This window comes from Neovison vison, chromosome 12 (genome assembly GCF_020171115.1).
Source record: "Neovison vison isolate M4711 chromosome 12, ASM_NN_V1, whole genome shotgun sequence".
NCBI classification, from domain to species: domain Eukaryota; kingdom Metazoa; phylum Chordata; class Mammalia; order Carnivora; family Mustelidae; genus Neogale; species Neogale vison.
In genome coordinates this window covers 75,737,446-75,757,159 of record NC_058102.1, presented here as the reverse complement: position 1 = coordinate 75,757,159, position 19,714 = coordinate 75,737,446, and the positions used below count along the sequence as shown (strand labels likewise).

At 35.2% G+C, this 19,714-nt stretch overlaps 1 protein-coding gene across 2 annotated transcripts in view; it reads left to right on the top strand.

The window, feature by feature from the left end:
• The window catches only part of CPNE8 (copine 8), a 219,592-nt gene that overhangs the window by 194,699 nt on the left and 5,179 nt on the right, over positions 1-19,714 (top strand). For both annotated transcript variants that reach the window (XM_044227148.1, XM_044227149.1), the window contains 3 exons: positions 5,738-5,840; positions 7,372-7,429; positions 12,672-12,745. In XM_044227148.1, coding sequence (XP_044083083.1) covers positions 5,738-5,840; positions 7,372-7,429; positions 12,672-12,745 — 235 coding nt within the window. The remainder of the gene's footprint in view (positions 1-5,737; positions 5,841-7,371; positions 7,430-12,671; positions 12,746-19,714) is intronic.

Genomic DNA, 19,714 nt, shown 5'->3' with positions numbered 1-19,714 from the left:
CATTCAAAACATATTTGCAATATATTTTTATTGGTATATTTTACCAGCGTATTACTTCAAAATAATCTAATATACCAATGAAAATATCAATGATCTTTCAAGGTGTCCTGAAAAGTTTACTATTTTCTTCACTTGACTTAAATAATATATTTTGTTTCCTAACTACTAGTCATTTGTTTCTTGTGCCTAACCAGTTACTTATTTTAAGGCCATCACATTTCAGTTTTTTAAGAGGATTCTATCAGTTGCTACCTATTGACTAGATTTTTGTATCTACATAGCTAGACTCAGATAACCAACTAAAATTAAGTTTTATTTTTGAGTCCATAATCCGTCCCAGGCAATGTGCTCAGTGATGTCATCTGGACTATTTCTTTTAATCTTCACAACAGCTCTAAGAGGTGTCAGTGGTGTTATTATTCCTATTTTCCTGATGACAAAATGGATATGTAAGAGTGGCCATTTGTAGTGGAGCTAAAATTCCAAACAGAATAATCTTACTCAGAGTAACTATGTTATGACGCCTTACAGACTTAAACCCTTTTATCTCAATTCCAGAGGTAAACACACGTAAAAGAAAGTGCAAGGAAACTACATATGATTGCGGATATAGTCATTCACTTCATTAAACTGCCCAAAGTAGTTTGGGTAACAGCTTAGTAACACAAAAATTACTATGTTATGTTGTATTGGAATATTTAAATGTATCCCTTTATTTAGTATTAGGATTTAATTCATTATGTATATCAAAATTAAACTACTCAAATAAAAAACTCCCGAGTCAGTTTCTTACCTTGTCTTGTTTCCCTCTCTATTCCTATGAACTAATAATAAGCTGAGAGAATATCCCACAAATCTGAACCAACCTATTAGGAATCTTATAAACACCATCCCAGAAAGTTCCTTGATGAGGACTCCAGGGGAACGCGTTTGAATTCCAAAACCCTGACACAGTTCACCTCTCTCGCAGATTTACCATAGTAATATTAAAATATAAATTATAGATTGCCTATATTTGACAAAAGACATTTAACAGACTTTTAATAATAAGAGTTTTAATTATGCAAGTTACAAAAAGATTCATCCTCAGGTTTCTTTAAGCAGCAAGGTTCTTTAATACATTTAAAATATAATTTGAATCTGAAGATTACATATCAGTGTTACCTCCTTGAAGATGGATTGAGATGTGATCAGCCTCTACATTCTATTAACACATTTCTGTAGCATTTTAATTACTTTATTACATATATATAGTACTTTAAAATAGACTTAATTAGAAGAAGTGGTAGCATAAAATATGATTTTGTTTTAAACTTAGATGTGTTTGCAAAGGGCAACAATATGCCAGTGCATACTGCAAAGCCCTAGAAACCATGAAAAGTCTTAAAAGATTAATTTTTGGTGCTTCTGAGGATAAAGACTAAAATGAAATTTATTTTCAAATTCATGTATCTAGCAGTAGAGAGAGTCACACAATAAACTCATGTATCTTTCTACGGCATTTAAAGTTAAGAAATATAAAGCATTAATACAAACGTATTTTTTATAAAATAAAATATAAAACTCTTAAGAATTTTTAAGATTAAAAAAAACAAACTTAAGAGATAATTCCAAGTATACTGTACCTGCTTCAGGCTCTATTCCACTCTTTCGGCAGTATGAGTATATTCTCCCCTTCTCTTAAGTATACTTTCTGGTGAATCAAAAGAAAACCAAAATGTAAATGTACAGCAATCAAAAGACATGGAGTGGCTGAATGGATAAAATCACAAAACCTAACTGTATGCAGTCTGCAGGACACTCAACTTAGATTAGGACATCGACCAGAAATGAAGGGGAGAAAAAGTATTATTATTAGAACTGATAAATGAACTCAGTATTTGTAGGACACATAATCAGCCTATTAAAAAGTTGCATTCTATAAACTAACAGTAAACTATCTGAAAAGAAACTTAAGAAAGGATCGAGCCGGGCTCTCTGCTTGGCAGGGAACCTGCTTCCCTCTCTCTCTGCCTGCCTTTCTGCCTACTTGTGATCTCTGTCTGTCAAATAAATAAATAAATAATTTTTTAAAAAAATTAAAAAAAAAAAGAAAAGAATCCCATTTACAATAGCACCAAAAATAAGATAAAACATTTAAGAATAGACGAAAGCAAGGAAGTGAAAGCCTTTTCTAGTGAAAAATATGAAACATCAATGAAAGAAATTAAAGCACACAGACAGATGGAAAGACATCCCATGTTTATGGATTGAAAAATTAATATTGTTTAAATGTCCATACTACCCAAAGTGTTTTACAGATTTGGTGCAATCCCTACCAAAATCTTGATGGTATTTCTTAAAACAGCAAGGCACTGATTTAAAATGCAAGTATATATACTAATAGAACAGCATAGACAGGCCCAGAGAAAAGCCTGCAGGTATGTGGCCAACTGACCTTTGACAAGGGTGCCAAGTAGGCACAGTAGGGAAAGGATAATCTCTTTAATAAATGGTGTTGGGGAAACTGGATATATATACATGAAAAAGAATGAAATTGGATCCTTAAATTACCACTCAAAAAAGTTAATTCAAAGTTGATTAAACATAACACCAAAACTGATAAACCTCCTAGAATAAAACAGAGGGAAAACCTTGACATTGATCTTGGCAATGATTTCTTGGGTATGACGCCAGAAGCACAAGCAGCAAAAGCAAAAATAGACAGGTGGGATTACATCAAACTAGAAAGTTCCTACACAGCAAAAGAAACCATCAGCAAGATGAAAAGGTAGCCTTGGAGTGTGAGAAAATATTTGAAACTGTATTTGATAAGGGGTTAATTTCCAGAATATATAAGGAACTCCTACAACTCAATAGCAAACATACAACTGATCTGATTTTTAAAATGGGCGAAGGACTGGCACAGACATTTCTTCAAAGAAGGCATACAAATGGCCAACAGGTATATACAAAATGCTTAACATTGCTAATCATCAGGAAAATGCAAATCAAAACCACAATGAACTATCATTATCACTGCACACTTGTTAGCATGGCTATTATTAAAAAGTCAGAAAGATAACAAGTGCTGCCCAGAGTGTGAAGAAATTGGAACCCTTGTGCATAATTGGTGGGAATCTTAAATTAGTGCAGCCACTATGAAAAAAAAAAAGCAGCATAGAGATTCCTCAAAAAATAAAAATAGAGCAACCAAAGATCCCACTTCTGAGTATACATCCAAAAAAATTTGAAATCAAGATCTCAAAGAGATGTCTACAGCATTATTCACAACAGCTAAGATATGTGCATGGGTAATGATAAGATACTGTGCACTTAAAAATTTGTTAAGAGGGTAGATTTCATGTTAGTTGTGTGTATGTGTGTGTTTTATCATGTGCACACATACAAAGGGACACAAAATTTGGAAGTGCTATATTTATTACCTTGATTGTTTTAATGGTAACATGAATTTATACATATGTCTGAACTCCTCAAACTGTATATATCAGTTATATAGTTGTGGGTTTTTTTGGTACCAATTACACCTCAATAAAGCTGGAAAAAATATACTAATAACTGAGACTTTCTTTATGGATGATCAGAATGTTAAAAGAGAATAAGTAAATACCCCCACCAAAGAAAACCAGAGAGTTAAGCCACTTGAAGAGATATTTATAAATAAATATATGTAATGTTAAACTTTTTGTATTGGTTTTAAATCTAGTAAAAATTCACCATTTTAAGAGAATCATTTGGTAAGAAAAGCAGAAAAACCACACTCTTGTACTCGTAGAAGCTTTCCTCACTACTATTTATAGCCTGCCATTAATCACATGAAATATAAAACCCTGTATTTCTGAAGCATAGTAAGAAATGCTTTTAAAAAAAAATGGGTACTTAAAAATTAAAAATGAATACCTGAAGGAGATTATCTGAGTTCTTTTATTAAGAAAAAAAATTAATCAGGAAATAGAATAGTCTCAGATCTGGTTGGGATTGTTTTTCATTGATTGTGTTACCATTAAACTTAAGTCCTTGATGTTGAAGATCAGTTACTGAATGTAGTGGGAGTATTTTTGCCGTACGTTGTGGAACTGGTGCCATGCTATCTTTGTAGGGTGTGAACATGCCACTTACTCTATTCTCTTGATCAGTCTGTAAAATCACAATTTTATTAGCTTCATGAGCAGTTATTAGTTTCTCTAATATGGCAGAGTTGTATATATTTTTCTTGTCCATTATGTTATTAATTCTGCTCTTCAAGAAGTTATGTTTTGCCCTGAAGCATTATGCTATTGTTCTGCCCTGATCTGTACAACTTGATCCCTTTGGGTACTTTAGGTTATGAAGAAGTATTATTGGTAAATCAGTAGACATGTTCTTGCACCCAGTTTTTCTGTGATGCTAATTTTTTATGATTCTATGATACATAGATACAGATATATATAGATACAGATACATATAGATACATAGGTATACATACATCTATAAATACTCAATGATTTTTACAGAAGTAAACCAAAGTCTTCTTGATTACTATCTCCTAAGAGTACCATAATGCTTACTTATTTCTAGATATGACCTGCATACTAATTATATATTAAAAGTCATAAAAATTATTATTATTTTTTAAAGATTTTATTTATGTATTTGGCAGACAGAGATCACAAGTAGGCAGAGAGGCAGGCAAAGAGAGAGGGGGAAGCAGGCTCCCTGCTGAGCAGAGAGCCTGATGCCAGGCTTGATCCCAGGACCCTGGGATCACAACCCCAGCCAAAGGCTGCTAATGTTGAGCCACCCAGGTGCCCCCCAAATTATTATTGTTGATAATATAACAAAATAATTATATACATTATACATAGATATTATATTATTATATACAACAATAATATTGTTGATAATATAATCTAGGTACCCAGAATGTAGAACACAATGGGAAAAAAATAGATAAAATATTCATAAAATTCTCCTATAAATTATTGAGTATTATTTGGCGAGAACTCTGATAAACTTCAAGTACTAGAATATATTCTTATTATATACCTAATTTTTGTCTTTATTTGGTATCCTTTTTTCCATCTTTCATGAGTTTATAACAAATATTAAGAACTTGAACCATGGATATGTCAAAAAGTGCTTCTTCTGTTGCATTTGTTTTATTCACGTGAAATTCACATAACAAAAGTGACCACGTTGAAGTGACATTGCGCACATTCACAGTGTTGTGCAACCATCACCTGTGTCTATTTCAAAACAAAAACCACTTAATGATTATTGCTACCATTCATAAAATGTATTACAGAATGAATAGCCTGTGTGCAATTTCTTTATGAACAATACAAAGGCTGTGATCTTGATCTTAAAGGCAAGGAAATAACATTTAGATAGCTTAAGTAATTTACTGAAGATCATACACATAATGTTGCTTAGCCTGGATTTCTGTTTCTGCAAGTTATATCCATTCTTTCGTGTTAAATGTACCTGCATCCAGCTTTCCTATTAGTAGGGAATGAATTTCTAAGGCAGGTAGGCATGCCCGTGTGCTGGCATGCGCCTATGTTGCTGTTGTTCTAGTGTGCTATTTCCAAAAAAAATGCATTATTTGAGAGGTTGGGTAATACAGACTCCTAACATACGTTTAAATATTTTCTTGAGATTAAAGGTTTGTTGACTATTGCGATTATATGTAGCAAACACCGCATACAGAGGAACTGTTTTATTTTCTGTGGTATTCTTTATCGTTTCATTGCTTTAGATATGCCTCTTCTGTAAAAGACGGTTCCCAGTATTTTGTGCTCCTGATTGTGACAGATGGTGTTATCTCGGATATGGCTCAAACCAAGGAGTCCATAGTCAATGTGAGTAGGGGTCATTGAGTTTGGGGCTGGCTAAGTGACAGCCTGGTGCTTTTTTAGGTTGAATAAGCAGAGTTTACTTAGGTTGATTTAATAGTGAAACAATATGCCCATGCCTTTGAAGATGATTGCATTCTTAACCCTATCCAGACAACTCATATACGTATGTACCATTAATCCTTAAGGACTAAGCTGAGGGGTGTGGGTGATTTGTACAATTTGTACAGAGTTTTTCTTAATATTTACATTTCAGTTACAGAACTGTACTGACAGGTTTTTTTTTTTTTTTTTTCCAATGGAACTGTCTCCATAGAACTTTTTTCTATAGAACTGAAAGGGACTGGACTAGACGCACAAACCATTCTTCTTGTCAGAATTCCTAATTATTTATTTTAAGATTATTTAATTGATTTGTCTTCTTTATAAGACTATAATCTATAAAATCTATATTAGACTCTATAGAATTATATCATATCTTGCTATTCCAAGTTTAGCAATGTCTGGCACTGAGTTGGCATTTAGTGAAAATGGGATGCATGAATGAATTACTTATCACATCTTATTATTAATAGCATAGAGAAGATATAATTAGCTGTTTGGTGGAGGGGGAAAGTTGTGCGTGGAAAAAAAATCATAGACATATTCTTAGAAAAACTATGCATAAAAAGCAGTAGCGCTAAAGGCTTACACATTTATTTGTTATTTTTTAACTAGACACATGGGTAGAATTCATCTTGGTTTTCTTTATGTTCTGGTCAGTGGCATTGGTGTGCACTTTAAAATAGGAACTTAACAATTTAGGCTAACTAGTAGGACATGATGTAGTAAGGAACCATGATTTCATAATTTGACGGCCTTCATAGCTGTAGATGTGGCCATGCCAGCCGTCCATCTCTCTATTGCCAGATCTCACATTCTGACCTTTAAATTATTTAAAATTATTACATAGGGTGAGTGATATGATGGGAAAACATGCTATTACATCAAATATTCGTTATCCCTCACAATCTCGTGGCTAGTTAATAAAACAAATTAATTATAATAACAACTTCCTGTAATTATTATTTGTATTCACTCATTTACTATGAATTTTTGCTTTTCCTACCATTGGGTGTAAATGAGATAGAGTAGGGTACTACTGTTTCACAACTGGGGTGCCTTTTTTGCCCCATTTAGCAACTGAAAGATTTTTGAGAGGAGTAAGTACATGAATAAAGTGGCCAAAGATAGCCAAAGTCAGCTTAGGAAGATGTTGGCTGAGAATAGCAAGTGAAGGCAAATGAACAATACTTTTTTATTTTTTATGTTGTCTAAGACTGGTCATTCCTGGAGAATATCCCACTGAATAAGTGTGTCTAGAGAGTTCAAAAAGAATGAGTAGAGTCGAGCATATTCTATGTTCATTTTAAATATGTTCAAACCTGTTTTAGTGAACATCTTGAAAAAATATCAAAGCAGTACATTATTTTCTTCTCAAACCTCATTTCTTAACTCAATTTCTTAATTGTGAACTAATTGTATATTCTCTTTGAAGGCTTCAAAACTTCCAATGTCAATAATTATAGTAGGTGTTGGACCAGCAGAATTTGATGGTGAGTAATAGATTTTCAGTAGTATTCCTTGGTTTATTTACTCTGATTCATTATGCTCTAAGATTCCTGTCACTCTTTCTTGTATATAAGTGTGAATATGAATGTGGATATGTATATAATGTCCATGTACCTATAGACATAGGTATCTCACAATGAAGTCTATTAAGTTGAGCAAATGAAAATACAGTCTTCTGACAAGGACATTATCTATCTGGTATAGATTAATTCAACATGTAGCTTTCTGTTCCATTTGTGATAGTTTGCATCTCAAAATAATATGTTTTCTGGCTGACAGGGTGATAGATTGAGTTGTTCACAAGGCAGAGTACACTCTGGGTTCACTAAAAACCTTTGAGGATGAACCCTAAATTTATAAACCATTAGGTTGTGAAGAGAGGTGTTAACACACAAGCATAATATGCTACTTTAATGGTTTTTCAGACACTGGCTAGTTGATAGACATTAGCTTTATAAATATATAAGTTCTGTCAAATGAAAGAGCAAAGTAAAATGAAAATGGAACTGACCATCTGAGATTTAATGACACTTTATAAAATTATGCTAAATTGAGTGACTAGGTAGTTCTGAGTTTGGGCTTAGGCCTTGTTCAGATGCCAATTAAGTGACAGGTGTTTGTGTAGCTAGTGATCTGGGTAAACTTCTTTAAGGATAATCTGTCCCCAGTCACCTGGTGAATTCCTGTCAGAGAGAACTCTCTGGTGACTTCATGATCACCTAGCATTCACCTGCTTCAGGTGTTATGACTTGAACAATGACAGTTCGTTTAGCTTGGGGCTTTGGAAATGAGAATAACTTTAGAATATTTGGAAAAACCTTTGGTACATTAGAGGTTAATTTAGGCACATACATGTTAATTATACTACAATCATCACTGGGATCATTCTCATTGAACCACCAGTTCCTCCTCCATAAGGATAGTGTAGCTCTGCCAATCTCAGCACCACAGGGACAATTGTTACATAGTTGTTACATTGTTACATTGCTGACCCTGGAAATCCTATCCTTCGCTTCCATGCTTGGTTGGTCATGCTTTGCACCATTAGAATCTTCCAATGTCTAAAGCAAAAGTCATTTAGCTCTGACTACTACTGCTTCTGCTAATATTTTCTCAGCCTCTGAATATTCAAATTGTTCACATTGTACTTCAGGCATGGATTTGAGACAACCTCTCTGGAGTCAGGAAAGCTAAGAGACATCTTTCTTGTTAATGCTTTGTGTACTTGATCATCTGCATTGATCAGTGACAGACGTGATTCTGGAACTTCACTGATGGCTAGGGTAAACTGACTCATGCCTTCTTCTTCAGTTACTAATTTGCTTTTGCCTCAAGGATGCACCTCTTACTAGGTATTTCCTAGTCTCCACAAATCCTGGAAGTCTGTGGTTAGATATATGACCTAACCTCAGTCACTCATTCCTCAAGCCTGCACACATCATGTACGAATACAGAGCCACTGACCCTTCCTGGCGTCTATTTCTGCTCATATATTTCTATTCAGAGCAGCAGGCACTACCCTCATCCAACTGTCAGAGCCGTTTATTCTCTTCATTTCTTTGGTTCCCAGTATTTACTAGGGGTTTAAGGTATGATAATTCATCATTTTTCCTCTCTGACTTCCCAAACTGGAAAAAAAAAATATGTAAGAATCACTCAAAGACCACAGTAAGCTTGTTATTACTAACAATGCAGTGTTTGAGAGTTTGAGTTAACCTCTGCACAGAATCAGACTTGTCACTATTTCTCCGCCAAAGTTGAATGAGCTCAGCTTTATCGCCAGGCCTCTTGTCTACAAGGGCAGAGCCTGGGCTATTAATCATGGCACAGGGAGAAATAAACATTCATTTTTTTTTCCCTATGGGTAGATAATTTTTATTTATTTATTTATTTATTTATTTATTTATTATTGTTATGTGAGAGACCATACAGTACATCGTTTGTTTTTGATGTAGCGTTTCATGGTTCATTGTTTGCATATAACACCCAGTGCTCCATGCTACACATGTCCTCCTCAATACCAATCCCCAGGCTTACGCATCCTCTTAGCCCCCTCCCCTCCAAAACCCTCAGTTTGTTTCCCAGAGTCCATAGTCTCTCATGGTTCATGTCCTACTATGGTTTCCATCCTCCTTCATTTTTCCCTTTCTTCTCCTAATGTCCTCCATGCTATTCCTTATGTTCCACAAATAAGTGAAACCATATGATAATTGACTCTCTCTGCTCCACTTATTTCACTAGCATAATCTCCTCCAGTCCTATCCGTGGTGATGCAGAAGTTAGGTGTTCATGCTTTCTGATGGCTGAGTAATATTCCGTTCAAACTGAGGATCAGCTGCTCCTAATGAGAGGGATTTCAAAGTCAGTTCCTTCTCATTTTAGTATTGCCATGAATGAGTCGTTTTTCCACATGGAAAAGAGAGTGAAGATTGTAGACAAAGAGGGAAGTTGCCTTCCCAGTAGAATCCCTTCCTGAGAATCAGAGTGACACTTCCCCCTGGCAAACATGGGGACAGGGAATTAGGGTCCTGCGACACCTGCCTTCAGTTTTCACCATGACTAAAGTTTTTAATAGAATGGAAACTCTTCCACAACAGTATTAAAAAAGTAGACTGTTCCACGAGGAAACATAGATGCTTCTCTATTTTTCTTTCTCTCCTCTCAAAATACCTCTCTTCTCTCCATTGCTAATAAGAAAAGGACAGAATACTCATGTTTCACATAGAAGATCTGTTACTTAAATTCGGATTGTGCTGTTCTGTCAAAAAGAGCCTTTCTCTTGGCACTTCCAAATCTACCATAGAGGAAGTTTATATATCACACACAGAAACTGACATAAGGAAAGACTGAGCTAAAACTTGCACATTTTATCAGATAACCACCTAAATCCAACATCTGCACACTTTTAACAAGAAAGACATTGTATGCATGGGCAAGAAAGGCAGACTTGTCATCATTCTTTGAAGGTAGAGGAATTTGGAATAAACAGATTTAGTGAGTATTCAAATGTCTTGTTACTGTATTTTAATAAGAACAACTTAAAACTTTCTGTGTAATTTTTCCCCAGTGATTTTTCACTCCTCCGTAAAGCACTTTCATTGAGAAGAAAGGTTTCTCAGGCAGAATTTCTTTATCCATAAAAGGCAAAAAGTCAAAGCAGCATCAGGTTACCTGCATTAATCTGAGTTAGTAGAAGGTAAGAAAGAGAAGAGGTTCTAATTTCATGGTGTCTCCCACAGCTAGACAGAAGTGCAATTCTCTCTCTTATAAATGTTTTGTTTTGTTTTGTTTTTTCCCAAGGAGAGGAACTTGTGGGGAACTGGAGCTTAACAGTCTCAGGCTCCTTGTGGCACAGAGGAAAACCTGAAGGGTGAACAGCACCCTTCCACCATTTCCACATCGTGTCTTTTTTCCGTGGTTTCAAAAGTTTAGCCTCCGATTCTTGCTCCCTGCAACTTTTTAACCCAAAGGACATGGTGAAAAGTGGGCCATATTTTATAGGGTCACATGCAGATACATTATTACCTGGATAACTGGCATTTTTCTTAATTGGAATGAAACATTCACAAAGACTGATGGAGATCATAGGGGATTGTGGAAGGTGAGATCCAGATTATCAACAAATTCTTGTTTTCTGTTAGAGAGTAAAGGAGAATTTCCTGCAGGAAAGGAGAACTTGCTGGCTTTTCACTGTTGCTGTATATTTATGTCTAAATCATATGAAAATTTTGAAAGCAAAACAAAGCCAAAGGAAGGAATAAACTATTGAAAGTATTTGAGCATAATGACATTCCTTATTTACATTCCTAATAAGTATGGAAGAACAGATCTTTTGTAATTTTCTTTTTCTTCTCCTTCTCCTTCCCTTCCTCCTCCTTCTCCTTCTTGTTCCTCCTCTTCCTCTTCATCCTCTTCTTCTTAATTCCAGTTAGTTCAGATAAGGTATACTGTTAGTTTCAGGTGTACCATATAGTGATTGAACACTTGCCTGTTACACCTGATGCTTATCTGGACAGGTGTACTCCTTAATCCCCATCACCCATTTCACCCATCCCCCCCACCCATCTCCCTTCTGGTAACCATCAGGTGGTTCTCTTTCATTAAAAGTCTGTTTCTTGCTTTGTCTCTTTCTCTTTTTTCCCCTTTGCTCATTTGTTTTGTAGATCTTTTGTATTTTAAATAAGTTAATTTCCTTGTTATTGATAATATACACATTTATTAGATTATGACTTGATATCTAAGCAAACTATTGACTGCTGGCTTTACCATTTATGAGCACTTATTTCAACCCAGACATTGGCTCATGAATATGTGTAGAAAAGTAAAATTTAAAACAATGTTTTTAACCCAGATGCATTATCTAAGCACTGAAGAAAATAATGAAAATGTGAGGATTGTGTTCTGACTGAGCAGTAGTTTTTGGAGGGTAAAGAGGCAAACATTATAATTGCAAGTGGCCCTCTGGAGTCTGGTGAATGTCATGTGCATACAAAATGAATTATCAGTAATAGAATTATACTTTAAACACAAATTAGCATTCCTCATGTAATTAATTATTTAGAGAATTCTCACTGAAAACTTAATAAACTCTGGAAAATGTTCTTAATTGCAACATAACATTACTTTATTACCAGCTGTCCATTTGTATCACAGCATTCACAAATATCGGTCTATATAATGTTGAAATTATTGCTCAACCTATACACACAAAAAAAATCACAGTTCAAGAAGTCATACTTTATCCAATCAACGTAGGGCAGAGCAAATCCCTCTCTGATTTAAAATCCATTAATAAGGTAGAAGTTGGGCGATATGAATACATAGCTTTGTTGTAGTTTCAGTGAGAATCAAGTTCAAATTGTTACTGGAAATTCCGTGATTAGTGCGCCAAGATTCTTAAATGAGAAGACAAAGAGAGTTTAATGGATTAGCATCACTTGCCCAGTCAGTCACATAAGCACATAACCAGAACTGAGAACCTCTAGGATGGGGAGCTATACCCACACTGGCTCATGTCTTTCAAAGGATCACATGGGAGCTTGGCTAGCTTTCTTCAGTTATAAAATTTACACTCAGTTAAGTTTTGTGGCAGAATGGGGAATCAGCAAGCTTTCTGCCTTGACACAGGACACGTTGCTACTTCAGACATCTTGATTTCCTGTTGCCTACAGTGTTTGAGTACATGGTTGAAATGCACTGGATAAATGGTCTTACTTTATTTTCAAGCGATGGTTGAACTGGATGGAGATGATGTAAGAGTTTCCTCCAGGGGAAAATATGCTGAAAGAGACATTGTACAGGTAAGAAATTTAATGGAAACTATTTGTTTAGTTCATGGTGAGGAACCTGTCAGCTCTGATTTGAAAATAAACAAATTGCATTGAAGGCAGGACCCTCGGGTTCTCCTTAATTTAGTCAGTTGATTGTCTATGAGATGCATGGCAAGTAGGACCTAGAATATGTACCCAGTGACTCTCTTGTATCTCAGGTGCACTATATATAAAATAGAAATGTTAATATATGTCTTTTCCTACTTTAATATTACCAGAAAATATCATTGAGGACTTTGGTAAAATTAGAAGCTAGAAACATAGCAGACTTTTTAATGATGCTTATCTATTCATTATTTAGCCCTCAACAAAGAATAAATATATTTTTAAGACACCTGATTACAACAGTGAATTCTGGAACACTGAAAAGAAATTTAAAAACTAAATAAAACATGAAAAAAATTGAAAAAGAAAGACAACTGATTACATTTCAATGTAATTAAATTCAGTGGTAACAGACCAAAACTAGATATTTATATATTTCTCCCTAGGTTATGGTTTCAAAGGTGGAGAAATAGATCTTAAAATGATATATACATACAGAAATTTATATAAAAATATAAGTTACACATAACTTTAAATGTAATTATATAGAGATGATATATAATACTTATAGTATTTTATATGTAATAACATAAAATAATAACAATGTATGTAGTATATGATTTATACTTGTTAAAATCGAGAAAAATACATAACTAAAACCTACTATTCTTAGAGTGAATAGAAGAGAAAAAATCAGCAGTCAATCAGTATAGTTCAAATTTATCACTGAAAGCAAGCAGTTAATTAAACTAATTGGCTACATATTAGAGTTTCCATATCTTTAAGGTTTTTACAAGGGTAAAGCAGCTGTGAAGTGCACCTTTTTAAATAGGGAAGCAAAGGTCTCAGCACATGCTATGAAAATTTTAAAGGAGCAAACAGTAGATTTCAGTATTATCTTCTTAATAACAAACCATACATTCATCCAAAGTCATTAAGAGAATCCCACAGAATTCGGAATGCTACAGAATTTAGTTCAAATCCTGAATTATTCACCATGATAAAACTTGAATGAACTTTCTAAATTTCTGTGCTCTGGCTTTGTTGTAGAGATTAAATAAGATCATGTAGATAAAATACATTTTTGAAACAGAACTCAGTAAAAGACAACAAAAATGATTAAAATACTTTGCAGGAGAAATATAAAATAATCTGTAAATATGTTACTATAATAAGATTTAAAAAAGCTTTGTTCTTTTTGGCAGCAACATTAAATTTTAAAATAGAAACATCTGTATGACAGTTTTTTAGAAGAAAAAAATTAAAAGTATTAAGTATGATTTAAACTTTTTAACCTAACGTTCTTGGTTGAGTAAAAAGCACACACACATGAATGATTAGGTTAAAAGCAGCTGAGAAAAGGAACATGATGATGTGGTCATTTATTTAAGTATCCCATGGTGTTTTGTTTTCATAATTAGACACATGATTATTCACCTTAACCTTATTAGCATAATTATAGGTCTAAGTAATTACACTTTATCTAAAAGCTCTTCATAATGTCTGACTCACAGTTTCCAAAAAATCAAATTACGGAAAGGAAGCATGAATTTGAAGTTCTTTGGAATGTGTTGTGTTGCTCTTGTAATGCATTTTTACAGAAGCAGTAGAGGCAACCTCATATCTCATAGCTTCATCATAATGCTTACAGGAAACTTGTTACTGTTTTCTTCTGTAGGGATAATTAAGGTTGCCCATATTGTTACGGTTTCCTTTAAGAGGAATGATCCGTTACGTTAGTGACAAGCAACAGTCATGTCTATTAGCATTTATAAAATAAAAATGTCCTTGATTGTGAAAGTATTTAGTCTCTCAGCAGATAACTACATTGGGCAGAATATTGAGATTGGACCCAGATCTGTGAAATTATAATATTGTCACTCTGCTCTTGAACTAGTCAGGAAATCTCTTTGAGCCTTCATTTCATTATTTCTGAACTTTAAATTCTTTCATCTCTGCTCTTTTCATGATGTTGTGAGTCTCAGAGGAGTACCACATGAAAATACTTTATCACGTATCAGTATAAGGTATATATTCATATAACATGTTCCTCCTCCTTGAAAGTCAGAGTCCTTGACACCAGTCTCCCACCGTACAGTAACACTGGGATCCCCAAAAATCCTGAAGACACCTGCGGATATAGCTAAATACTCAAGGGATTCTACCACATAAAGTTGAACTGAAAGAGTTGTTGGATCTTACAGATACCGAATAGGAAAGTAAAATGTTTTTTTGTTTTTAAAGATTTTATTTATTTGATAGACAGGGATCACAAGTAGGCAGAGAGGCAGGCAGAGAGAGGGATGGAGGAGAAGCAGGCTCCCTGCTAAGGAGAGAGCCCCCCGGGGCTCAATCCCAGGGCCCTGGGGTCATGACCCAAGCTGAAGGCAGAGGCTCCAACCCACTGAGCCATCCCCAGAGAATTAGTAGCCTCTGGAATAACTGTGACATTTTGACTTACATGCCTACATTCATTTAAGGGGATTTGATAGACCCTTTTCCAATTTCATGGAGAAGTTCCTAAATGGTGATTGGTCTTTTAACAATAGTAAGCAAGGTAACCGTTTACATAGTACATTGTGTTGAAGGAGAATTAGCATTCTCTCTTTCTTCAAGTGAGGTTTTAAAAACATTCGACCATCACCAATGGGCGCAGGATGGCTTCAGTTGGTTAAGCATCTAAGTCTTGATTTCGGCTCAGTTCATGATCTAAGGGTGGTGAGACAAACCCCAAGTTGGACTCTGCACTGGGTGTGAAGCCTGCTTAGGATTCTCTCTTTCCCTCTGCCCCTCCCCACTCTAAAAGAAATAAAAATAAAAATATTCCACCATCACAGTTTTCCAGGTTCCACCATCCAGTAGAATGTTTTTAAAATGAGCTATTTTCAAGAATAGAAATACTCTTGAATATTTAGAATAGTGGGGTCACAGGAGTCCACCGTCCTGAAGGATAACACCGTCAGTTTCCATCATCAGAAAATATCTAAGCCATCACAAGTGATGCTGTAAATACTGCTGGTTAAAATATTATCAGAAAATAGGATCCATTTAGGCTTTCTTACCTTTTCATTACTTCCAATTTCTTATATGTCGAAGCAAAGCAGGTTAATGCACTGCAAATGGAACCCAAATTTTTTTCTGATGTATATGAGCTGTTTATTATATTATCACTATTATTCTTTTAAAACATTTTTTTAATTTTTTAATTAACTTATAATGTATGATTAGCCCCAGGGGTACAGGTCTGTGAATCACCAGACTTAACACATTTCACAGCACTCACCATAGCACATACCTTCCCCAATGTCCATAACCCCACCACCCTCTTCATACCTCCCTCCCCCTGGCAATCCTCAGTTTGTTTCGTGAGATTAAGAGTCTCTTATGGTTTGTCAATATGGGGGGGTAGGAAAAGAATAAATGAAACAAGATGGGATTGGAACCCAAATTTTTTAAGTGGGCAAACAGAAGCTTAAGGCTGCAAATAATAACAAAAGCCAAAGGTAGCCAAGATTTAGCAGAAAGTTGAGGGTAGAAGATGGAGTTCTCATTACTGTGTCAAATCTTAAGTGGGTCCAACTTCTTCATGTAATAATAGTAACTGAGTCATTTATTAACTCCTTTTGTATGCTGGGAAGGCTAAGAGCTATAATATTGCTTCACTTAATCTTTAATTGACCTTATGCAGGTATTTTGATTAGTACATTTTACAAAAAAAGAAAAAAAGAAAAAGAAATTACGTTTAATTCTTCTTGTCTACAGTCATGTAGCTGGTAAGAAATAGAGTGAAGATTTAACCTTAAAATGTCTGATTCTAAAATTCTTAGCAAAAATCATGTATAACACTGATTTAAAACCTAAACATAGCATTTAAGCGTTTCCGTGACTTGACCCCAATCTTCTTCTTTAGCTGAACACACACATACATACTACTTTGTCTAGACAAATAGGACTACCAGCTGTATTTCCATCACACATTTCCATTGTTCTTGTTTTTATTTCCTCTTATTTCACCTGGAATACTCTTCTTTATCTGTGCTGATTAATATCTTAATTTTGGAAGTTTCATTATATAGCCTTGCACAAAGCCCCCTCTGCACACCTGAACTAACTTCCCCACTTCATCAATTTATTCACATACCACTTTATATCTTCCTAAAAATACTGGCCACTTTTTGCCTTGTAGTAATTTATGAATAGAAAAACTGAGGCCCAGGTAGCAACGTGTACAAAATTATTTAAGTCATAAATTGATAGATCCAAATTTCCAACAGAGTTCTGATTCCAAAACCTTTGTTCTTTCTGTTATAACACACCTACTTTCATAAAAACCAATATTCTAGTGAAGATTATTAGGATCTAATTCCCCTTTCATATTACTGAAGTGGTTCATGTCTCAGGGTTAGATCAATTTAGGTTCAAATAATGATTGATACTGGTAAGTATCTCATCTAAGTTAATTAAACTTCCCAAGTTTCAGTTTCCTCTTCTGTAAATTCAAAATATGGGTAACATGCTTATAAAAATGTAATGAGATACTGTATAAATCTTTTAGCAGATGGCCTGTTACCTACCAGTTGCTCAACAAATGCCTTAGTTAGTGCCAATGTTAGTTATTGTGTTTAGATGGTTTGTGGCATAGTCCAGTGCAAATCCATTTTTATGTCAGTATTTCATAGTAGCTATACCTTGACAAGGGACACTGTAGTCAGCCTTATGTGTAATTATATTCATTGCCTTAAGATTGAATTTCGTGACTCTAGTACAAACAGTAAGCAAGATGAGGTCCTATTGTTGTTATTCTAAAACTTCAAAGAGTTATTTTCTTAAGTCAATATATGTAAAGGCTTCCTATTTGTGCTATGAATTGGCCATTGTGTATAATGCGGAGTCATTTCTTCTGGCTGCACACAGCTGTTGGTTGGCCTATCATTTCCTTAAAAATTATGTTTAAATCATATTTTCCATTAAAAGGAGAATAATAACCTTGAAGGCGTAGACTTGAAAATCACTAATGGAGCTCTGCACAGTAGGAACAATCAAGTAAAATTGAGCAGAACAGCAACTAAAAGTCCATTTGCCCAAACTGATTCAAAACTTGTTTTCACAAATAGGCAAAGCCAGCCATTAGAGCAGCCATGTGGAACATTTTCCTTGTACTGGATGGATGCTGAAAAAAAAATGTAGAGTATCAATGATATAGTATATTTCTACAGAATGGAATGCATTTATTGGTTTTTTGGGGGGCAATGAATGTGATAAATTCATGCAAAGTTAAAACTGATTTATCCCTCTAGACTCAGCACTTTAAGGGTCCGAGTTCATTTGTGGGGGCAGGCTCCACACCCAGGGAGACAAACCATAAGACACTCATCCACAAATGTGCGAGCATTATTTTGAACAGGCAGTCCCCAGGTACAGTGATCAGAAATGAATGATTTTAAAAAAAGAAAAAGACAAAAATCAGAGTAGTCTGAGAAGTTGAGTGGGAAATTGATTGTAGGAGGATATGAGCAACAGTGTTACAGAGGGCGCATTAGGTCCTGACAACTGTAAGATTTGACATGAAGAAGTAAAGGAAATGAAGAGTCACTTATCATTTTCATCTCTCACTTAGGACAGTACCTTGTGACTGATTGAAGAGCTGAATGTCCCTTTGGGAAAGGTTTAGGTAATTTCAGTTAGTGAGTAGAAAGTTCTCAACATTTTTCATCTACTCCCAGCACACAGGTGGGATAAGGTATACTTCTGTTGATAACAAGAACTCTCTATGTTAATGAGAGGTAAGGCAAGGCAAGTTATGGGCAAGGTCCCCCAGTATTCAAAGGGCAGGCAGAATCTGTTGCCCCACTGAACAAGCCTATGTTAAATGTGATATATACTTTCCTCTTCAGTTGAAAACTAAGATTTCTTTCTTACCCGTTATTTATGAAAATGTTTTAAATATGAGTAGATCTGCATGTATTATGAGAAGGGTAGTTGTGAATCCTAGATTTTTTTTTTTAAAGATTTTATTTATTTATTTGAGAGAGAGAGACAGTGAGAGAGAGCATGAGCGAGGAGAAGGTCAGAGAGCGAAGCAGACTCCCCATGGAGCTGGGAGCCTGATGTGGGACTCGATCCCGGGACTCCAGGATCACGCCCTGAGCCGAAGGCAGTCGTCCAACCAACTGAGCCACCCAGGCGTCCCTGAATCCTAGATTTGACATCCCAGAGCATCATAGCATTCTTAAAGATGAGTTTTAATTTACTTCAGTTAAAAAAAAAATAGCATATCTCCTAGCATTTGCTGGAAAGATGAAGCAATGGGTGTTATAAAATAATAAAAAAGCCAGGAATTACTTCGCAGACAACACTGATACTGTTCTTAAATTTGATTGAGCTAAATGAAGAAGGATATTCCTTATATTTAATCTTTGATGTGAATGTAGCTAGAAAACTATTAAGAATATAGTTTCACAAGATGGGATCGGGAGGGAGAGAAACCATAAGAGACTCTTAATCTCACAAAACAGAGGGTTGTCAGGGGTTGGGGGCAGGTAGGGAGAGGGAAGTGGGGTTATGGACATTGGGGAAGAACTCCCCATTGGGGAAGGTATGTGCTATGGTTAGTGCTGTGAAGTGTGTAAACCTGGCGATTCACAGACCTGTACCCCTGGGGCTAATAATACATTATATGTTAATAATGCCTCCATCAGAAAGGATGAATACCCAACTTTTGTAGCAACATGGACAGGACTGGAAGAGATTATACTGAGTGAAATAAGTCAAGCAGAGAGAGTCAATTATCATATGGTTTCACTTATTTGTGGAGCATAACAAATAGCATGGAGGACATGGGGTGTTAGAGAGGAGAAGGGAGTTGGGGGAAATTGGAAGGGGAAGTGAATCATG